Source organism: Gordionus sp. m RMFG-2023, chromosome 5 (assembly GCF_954871325.1).
Source record: "Gordionus sp. m RMFG-2023 chromosome 5, tfGorSpeb1-WG-v2, whole genome shotgun sequence".
NCBI lineage: Eukaryota > Metazoa > Nematomorpha > Gordioida > Chordodea > Parachordodidae > Gordionus > Gordionus sp. m RMFG-2023.
The window spans coordinates 29975194-29984032 of record NC_088779.1 but is presented as its reverse complement, the minus strand read 5'-3'; the positions used below and the strand labels follow the sequence as shown (position 1 = coordinate 29984032).

Below are 8839 nucleotides of genomic sequence, written 5' to 3'. Positions count from 1 at the left end.
TGGAACATAGACAACTAGATAAAAAAGTTCTGGAATGTTATATTTATATCATTCTAAAAAAACGTAAGAAATGATTATTTGAAAAAGTGAAGAGTAATTTTTTTTAATAAATCTCTAAATTATGAATAAACCTATATGGGACAATAATAATAAAACAAAGTCCATTGACAAATTAGAAGATTATTTAAAATTTCATGATAGTAAGAATACTCTAAGCTTAATAGGTAATTTACCAGATGAATTATATTTAGTCATGAAAGCTGTGTTTCCAAGAGAGTTTAATTCAAGTTATGATGAAGTATTGTGTACATTAATTAAAATGTTTATGTCCTACAGAAATAAAAGAAAATCGTTCTGATAAAAATAAATCTCTTAGTAACAAAAAATTGAAAAATATTGAATTAAAACCAAATATTCAGAATGAAAGAGATTCTTATAAACTAAAAGTGATAAATTATATAATAAAATTTGAAATATTCGAAATTATAGAAAAAAAGGAAATAAACATTAAAAAAAACAATGAAACAAATAAAGAAAATAATAAAATTAAAAAAACTCTTACTAAATGCGATAAAAAAAAATTGAAACTTATAAATTTGAAGACAATTAAAAGTATCACTAAGAGAAGTCATATAAAAACTAAACGTCTTCATTCTAGAATAATACTCAAGGATGTGATGAAGAGATATTTTTCCAAAAAATTTAAGGCTCAAAAAATTATTTTTTACTAAAAACAATCATTCAATAATTATTATTTCAAAATACTTTTTAAATTAAAAAATAAGGGCATAAAGTTTAAATTTCTGAAGAGAGAGATGGATGTACAGACGTACATATCATCTTTTATTAAAAAAATATATATAAAAAATAAAAAAACGCTGAAAATATAATCTTACAACTTTGTTGATTTATCATCCATTTATTATTCTAACATCCAAATTTGATCGATTCTCTAATTATTCATATATTCCGAAATCCTATTTAATAATGATAATTTTACAATTGGTGATAATAACAATTTTGTAAAATTGACAATGATAACTAGAGTCAGCGTACTCAGAACGATATTAACAAACCAACGTGATAGAATCAAGCCAACGACTACAATGACTTATGAACGACTTGAACAATCATATGAACAACCAAAATAAATATCATTTTCCAAGACTATGACAGACTGCACGATGAGATGCACATGCAACAAAAACCTGATTTTAAAGGGTGGAATGTTGATATGACCGATTACTTACCTTTAAATTGTTTTTTTTAATGTTTATATAAATTGATTTTTTTTATATATAAATTGTGTAGATTGATTTTTTTTATATATTAATATGAAAATTGTTATATAAGCCTGATTTTTTGGTAAAATTTTAAAATAAATTAAATAAATTTAAATTCGTGACTATGATGTTCTAAATTAAATAAAATAATCTCGTAACATTTTATATATTTATAGAAAACTTTATTATCAATAATTTCTTTTATGAAATAGGGCTAAATATAATGTTGTGATTGGCCTATTATAAATAGGATGTTATTGCTAAATATCAGTAATTATTTTTTGAAATGAAACTTATTTACGTATAATTTTATGCTATCTTTATCAATCTAATTTAAAAGTGTTAGTAATTCTAATAGGAAACTTATATCGCCAAATAATAAACAATAATAATGACTTCTTTGCAAATGAGAGAATTTTTAATTTAAATTCTAAAAAATAACTCATTCATTCATAATTTTACATAATTGATAATTTATGTTATTTTGTTTAAAAATATATGAAGGGATGAGTACCATTAAAATTAAGAATATATTTATTTAAAAATCAATTTTAAAATAATACATTGAACGCTAAAACTAAAACATATATACGTAATTTAAAAATATATATTAAAAATATCATGTAAACTATTTGTAAATTAAAATCTATATAAAAAACTGTATAATAAATAAATAATAATTAGTATAGTAAATTGTATGTTGGGTTGGAGGAGGTCAAGAAAGAGAGCCGTGGATGACAATGCAGTTAGATCTGCATATATCAATAGATATGCGCTGTCTGAGATAGAAGTCTTCCTATGGGTCACCAGTGGCGCAGATTTTTTTACCAAGGGATTTGAAGAAGGTTTTGGCATGATTGCCAAAAAAACCGGTTGTGTCGGATACGATTGGTATGAGTTTGCAATTGGTTAGGGAAGTGTATTTATTAATTTTAGAATTAGTAATGTAGAAAGATCGCCGCCTAAGTAAGAGAATTTTTTTTAAGGTGGTCTTATTCTGATTGTATTTTTATATTCACTATGATTTTTTTTACATTTTATCCAGTTTACAATTACCAAAACTATTATGGTTTTGGGCCTCTCTTGGGAAAATTTTTTCAAAATTATTTTGGCATTGCACCTTGCTTGGGTATTTTTTTGATATTAAATATTAGGCAAAGGTGATCTGTAATATTTAGACACATAATATTGATATGGGTTTCAATAAACGCTAATAAATATATTTTAACTCAAAACATAGTATATACTCTACGTTTAAATGAGTTGTATCTGGCCTAAAGGGGGGGTTAAAAAAATAAAAAAAGATATAGTTTATAACTAACAGGTTGCAATTAACACAAAAGTAAAGAGAAAATTCTCATTACCCGTCATTTTTAACCGTCTATTTACTAGTATCTAAATAATAATAATTCAGCATTTTTCTTACTAAATGAATAAAAATAATATATATTAAAATCTATCACATATAATAATAATAATAATAGTAAATACTATACTTTTATATGATTTATAGTTATATAATTGTTATTTCCAGATTTCGCATTTAATTCCACATTACATGTTTTTATGCACTCAATCATATGCATATGTTTCGCCTAATTGGTAACTTATTTTAAAATAGCTTAAAAAATATGATTCAAAATTCAATAACTTGGGCGATGATTGTGCTTTGTTTAATTGGGTTTTTTGCATCGACATGTTTTTCAATTATTGCCCCATTTTTTCCCTATGAAGTACGAAAAATGTTTTACGATCTCAATTATATTTAGGCAGCTAAGAGAAATGTTGATCAATTCTGGTCTAGTTCAATATTTGCAATTTTCCCAGGAATTCAATTGATTGCTACACCCCTATTTGCAATTTATGTAATAACATTATAAACATAAACAAGTTATTATTTTTATAATTAATTAGATGGATAAAGTAGGAATTAAACGTTTATACCTTATAGGGATTATGTTAAATGCAGTTTCAACCCTTTCCTTTGGGTTTTCATCAATGATCTCTAAGACAAAATCTCCAGTTTATTTCATAACATTTACCATACTTTTAAGATTGATGCAAGGTATAGGAAATTCTGCTTTCACAACAACATCGTATATAATCACCACTTTTCTTTATCCTTTTAAAGTTGCAACTGCATTTGTAAGTTTAATTTAAAATTACTTTAATTAAAATATTCATTATAGGGTATATTTCAAACATCTGTTGGACTGGGCTTTGCTCTAGGACCCCCTATTGGAGCATTCTTATTTACTGTTGTCTACCTTTAATTTAATAAACTATATATTTTTAATAGGCTGGTGGATATTCTTGTCCTTTCCTGGTTTTAGGTGTAGTTTGCATAATATTATCAATAATAGCTATATTTAGCATACCTACTATAACAGATGTAAATGCTGGTAATAGAATCATGATATTTTTTACCTCGTAATTTACATATATTGGGAAAATTATCTAATGAAATAATTCTAAGCTAGGGAGAGGGGGACATTTTGATGGTCTTTTTTATTAATATACCATGATGAACTAACATTATAATCAGTATAAATTTTTAAAATAGTTATTGTTTTTAAGATGTCATAATAATTTATATTGAATTTTAGAATGTTCTTATTAATAATATGATAAATACTAATCACATTACCTCCAAACTAAGTTAAATTTTCTCAAAAACCTCTTTGTTAATATAAGATTTCTTGATAAATTACATAATGTAGTATCCTTACCTGCTTCCTTTAGGAACAAATGATGTTTTTTAAATTACTCGATTCGAGTTTATTAAAAATGACTAACTCAATATTTTATCCACAAAAATAATACAAAAATCTGAAAATTTTGCTCATAGATGAGATTAAGATTTGGGCATCTATTAGAAAAATCTTGAGGAATACGCAATATTTTTCTGACTAAAATATTGAGTTCGCCGTTTTTGAACATCGGCTCAAGTCGAGCTGTTTAACAATACTAGGTAAAACTATATGTACAACTTCCATGAGTCGGAATAATTGAACGATCTTATAGCTGATCTTTGTGTTTCTGTAATATCCTCCATAACTAACGATTCAATTCGAATGTCCATAAATTATTTAAGAACTCATCTGTGTTTAAATCTTAATTCCCTTCCTTGCTCACTTACGAATCCGAATTGGGGTTGGGATATTTTTAAAATTATTCGCTTTTAAATATTCATTTTTGTGGACCACCCGTCAAATCCCATGTATTTTCGAACCGGGGCGGGTTCGGACCAATTTAAAAAAAGAAAATCGGTCTCGATTAAGTTTCCGTTATCAAATATTCCGCTCCCTAATGAAGCCTAATTTGGGTTCGAACCTTTACTCGCGTCAATCATAACAATTTATTTTTTTAATTAATAAAACTTAATTCGTGTTATAAACCATAAAAAAAAAGGTGCATCCTTGCCCCGTTCTACAACTCAAAATACGGAATCTACGTCGGATGTTATCGCTAGCGATGAATGTCTCGGCCTAGACGAGGAACACTGTTCGTTGATAGAGGCGGAAGAGAGCGCTCAAAGAGAAGACGATTCGACCACCCGTTCAAATATGAAGACCCTCAGACCCAACTCATTGATAATCGCCAAAAACTCTACGAATTTCGATTTGTCTCGGAGTCAATTTTCCGATCTCCGCCAAACAAACGTCGTTTTGAACGTACTGTTTCTCGTGTTGGGCGCCATTAATTTGAGTTTCGTGGATTCTAGCTTGGAGCTGCACGTTAGGAGCCTGATCAAGGCCTATTTGACACAAAATGATCAAGGGGGGATAAATATTAACATGATCGTAGCCGGAATATTTTTTGCCCTTTCCGGGTCCTTCACCTTCTCAAGTCTCGTGATGGGGGCCCTTGTCGATAAATACGTTTTAGGCTTCCAGAAATTTAGCGATAGAATCCCGACTCCAAATGGTAAAACTAGCGGACATCGTATTATAAGGTCTAAAAGATGGCACATGCTATTTGCTTAATAATCCAATTTTTTTAAAAAAAAATAATAATATACAGATTCTCACTTTTAGGCATTTGCATAATCTCCAGTTTGGCATTGCTAGTCACTTCCTCTCCTATCCATCCCTTCTCCCTCAAATTTTTATTTCCGCTTAACACCTCGTTATCACCTAAGACCCCCTGTTTTTTAAAAAAGAACGGTACAGCCTCCTGGTCAATCTCCCTGTGGACTCTCATATGGCCTCTTATCGTGACGCAAACAGTGCTGGGTGCCAGCGTCGGGGCCCTGATTGTCATGACGTTTTCCGATTTACTCCATCGAGTCAGATCACCGGTTAAAAGGCGTTACGATTGGCTTTCCGCTAGCCGTATAGCCGACGATTATAAGGGTACGGATTTTACGAATCGACTACCGGAAGGAGATGGCGGAGAACAAGAGGCCGATGATGATGATAAGAAGGCATCATTGATTCAAGATGACGCCCTTACTAATCGGGCTGTAACAAGGGCAACCGATCAAAGCAGCAACAGTACCATTTTGAAGGGTTACAATCTGGTATCGAGCCTTTTCACGTTCGGCTTTGCTTTGGGAGCCTTCCTGGGCCCCTTAATCGGTGGGGAGATCACCCGTTTAGCGAATATCGACGTCGATCCTACCCCCGAATTGCGACTAGATCAGATTACCTATAAAGTCGCTTCGACGAATATTTTTAAATGCTACAAATTGTCCTACCAAATCATATCCGGTTTAAATTTCGCCGTTATGACCGTTTGCGCAGTAATTACGGCCTATCAAATTGGCAAAAAAACAGTTTAAAATTTCAAAACAGAAATAATAAAATTTTAAAATCATAATAACAATTGTATTATTTTATAATTTATCTTAAATAAGGCGAACAACTAAATTTTTTCTTTCTTTCACACTTGGAAAATTATACTTTTATATTTAAAAAAAATGAGAGAATAACATTATCTTATAGTCATAATATTTGATTAATTAATTATATATCTCGTCAATCTAATATAAATATATGACATAAACAAGAATTTATTTGAGATATTTATTTTATTATATTTTTTTAAACTTTTGCTAAATATTATTTTTTTTATTATGAATTGTCTATTTTTTATTGTCATTTATTTTAAAACAAATATAGTATTATTATAATTTTAAATATCTAAATATTATTTAAAGAAAAAATTTGGACCGATTCACACAGCTGTGGTGTTAGGCAGCATTTAGATCGAATTTAGAAACAAAATGGAATCCCGTTATTTTGTCGGTCATATCGATCCGGTCTACTATTTTTGACAGATTTTTATTCCATATGATTTTTCTGAACTTGATCTGAAATGCAATCCACTACATTTTTTTGAAAACTCTTTTTTTTTCACTAATGTGTAGTGAGTGGTCTGTATTGGTCCTTGATGACATTCATTTTTTTATATCCGCTAATTAGCGCCTGAAAGGCTTATTATTTATACTTAAAACAATTCATTATTTTATAAATACTTGTGACCTTCCTCAAACGGACCGGAAATGTAACAAACAAATTTTTTAAATGGCGGAAGTATTGTAGATGTATTTGTTTCGAGGATCCTTAACTGAAAGGCGGGGCGCGTTTATGGCGGTTTTTATTATATATATATAATTATCGTTTATTTGCGTTCGTAGTATTATATATTTATAAATAATCATGTTTTAAATTTTATAAATGTATTCAAAAAAATAATCTTTTTTTTACTCATTACAAAAATTATCCTCATAATCAAATTATATGAATTATTTTTAGACGTATACAATATTTCTTTAAAGACTATTTTTTGAAGCATATTTTTTGCATCCCTGTGATTTCTCAATTATTGGCTTATGTCACAAATTGTTTTGTTTAATTATACTTAATTATAATCTCTGGTAAATGTGAATTGTATTAATTATTTATGTTATATATCATGAAATAATTTTTAAAAAATAAAAATAACATGTTTTTTTACCTAAGGAATGTATGATACTTTGTAAATTTCTCAATTATATTATAGATTTTATTTTTTCCGGTAAATTTTTTGGATATATTTTTTTAAATACTTGTTTATTAGAAATTGATGGTTAATTTCTCTTATATTTTTTTTAAATAAAAATTTAGAAATATAAAATAAATAATTTATTTTTAGGGGTAAATTAATTTTATTAAAATTATTTATTTGATTTAAATTATAAATTAAATAATCCGAGTAATTTTTGCAAACAATTCCATTTTTTATTAATATTTTTGTTTTGTTTTGAGAAATTCAAATCTAATAGCTCAATGACTAATTAATGATAGACTTATACGTGTGATAAGAAGATAGTTCGAAAGAGGTTTTTATATTCAAAACAAAATATCCAAGACAGTAACAAACAATTGTCATTATAATGTATAATATTGAATACTTTATAGAAAATTTCAGCCAGTGATAATGATAAAATAAAAGATAAAAATTATGTTTTAGGGTAAAGAAAATTTTTATATATGCCTATCACGATTTCCTATCTCTACGATAATGAACCTTAGAATTATAAATACGTATATGATCGCTACTCTATGTCCCACCAATACTTAAGATTTAAATGCGGTTGGTATTAGGTATTCAATTATTACCTTTTGTATCCATTAACACTTTTTTTTGACATAATATCGAATTTTGTAAAACTAATAATTTTATCATAAAATAAAAATAGAATGTATAATTCTATATATAATATATTAAAGTTGGAATCAAGATCTAGATAATAAGAGAGAGAGAATGAGTTGAGTAATAAGGAACTGTCAATCAATCTTCCCATTTCTCTCTATATATTTATGTTTCTGTAAACAAATGTAAAAAAGAAGCGTCACTTTTTTGTTGAGCCTGTGGTACACTGATGAATTTATATATAAAACAAATCCACAGTTTAAAGATTTTGCCATCAATCATTTATAAAATACAACGCACCATTCCTTCCGGTACACGAGTTGTACACTTATTCGGCGTCGCTAAAAATGTTTTACTGATAAGATGGATAGTGTTGTTTAACAGCTATTCCAATATATTATCCAAAAGTATTAAGCAAGCCTGGAGACTTTACTCGTAGATGGCCTAAGATTTGGATATCTATTAACAAATTCTCGAGACACTCATAATATTTTTTGGCAAAAATATTGAGCTAGCCGTTTAACATGTAAAAAGAAAAACATGTAAACAATTAACAAGGCCAATAGAAAAACTATATTTGAAAAAAACATATAAGAGGTGGGGGGGGGGGTAAAAAGAGGCTCTCATTAAGTTTGGGGAAAACTAATATAGGGTCCTTGGAACACGCGATTTTTGTTGATTGATACATTCTAAAAAAGAATCCATGATCATCTATTTGAGAAAATTTTTTTATCTAAAATCTTTAAAGAATAAGAGTCTATGGGACTTAGGGTCATATTGGTAGAAATAACTATTGGAATAAAGCGAAAATCTGAAAGTCACGTTAATTTTAACCTTTTGGCTATAATAATCGCATAGCTGATTGGGTTAATGGAAAATTGAAAGATACAGGTGAAATCCCAAATAAGGTGTTTTTC

General features: G+C 28.2%; 1 protein-coding gene across 1 annotated transcript; it reads left to right on the top strand.

Moving 5' to 3' along the window:
* The first annotated feature begins 2913 nt into the window (after positions 1 to 2913).
* On the top strand, positions 2914 to 7158 carry LOC135929324 (MFS-type transporter SLC18B1-like). The gene is made up of 7 exons (XM_065465857.1): positions 2914 to 3016; positions 3053 to 3148; positions 3198 to 3428; positions 3473 to 3541; positions 3583 to 3685; positions 4695 to 5238; positions 5307 to 7158. The coding sequence occupies exons 1-7, from the start codon at positions 2915 to 2917 to the stop codon at positions 6064 to 6066; spliced, it is 1905 nt and encodes a 634-aa protein (XP_065321929.1). The 5' UTR covers position 2914; the 3' UTR covers positions 6067 to 7158.
* Positions 7159 to 8839: the final 1681 nt, after the last annotated feature.

Excerpts from the sequence above, each read along its gene's own strand:
- LOC135929324 (XM_065465857.1), top strand. The coding sequence starts at position 2,915 with ATGATTCAAAATTCAATAACTTGGGCGATGATTGTGCTTTGTTTAATT. Across the intron at positions 3,017-3,052 it reads CCCCATTTTTTCCCTATGAA|GCAGCTAAGAGAAATGTTGA; the intron begins GTACGAAAAATG and ends AATTATATTTAG. Across the intron at positions 3,542-3,582 it reads TTGGAGCATTCTTATTTACT|GCTGGTGGATATTCTTGTCC; the intron begins GTTGTCTACCTT and ends TATTTTTAATAG.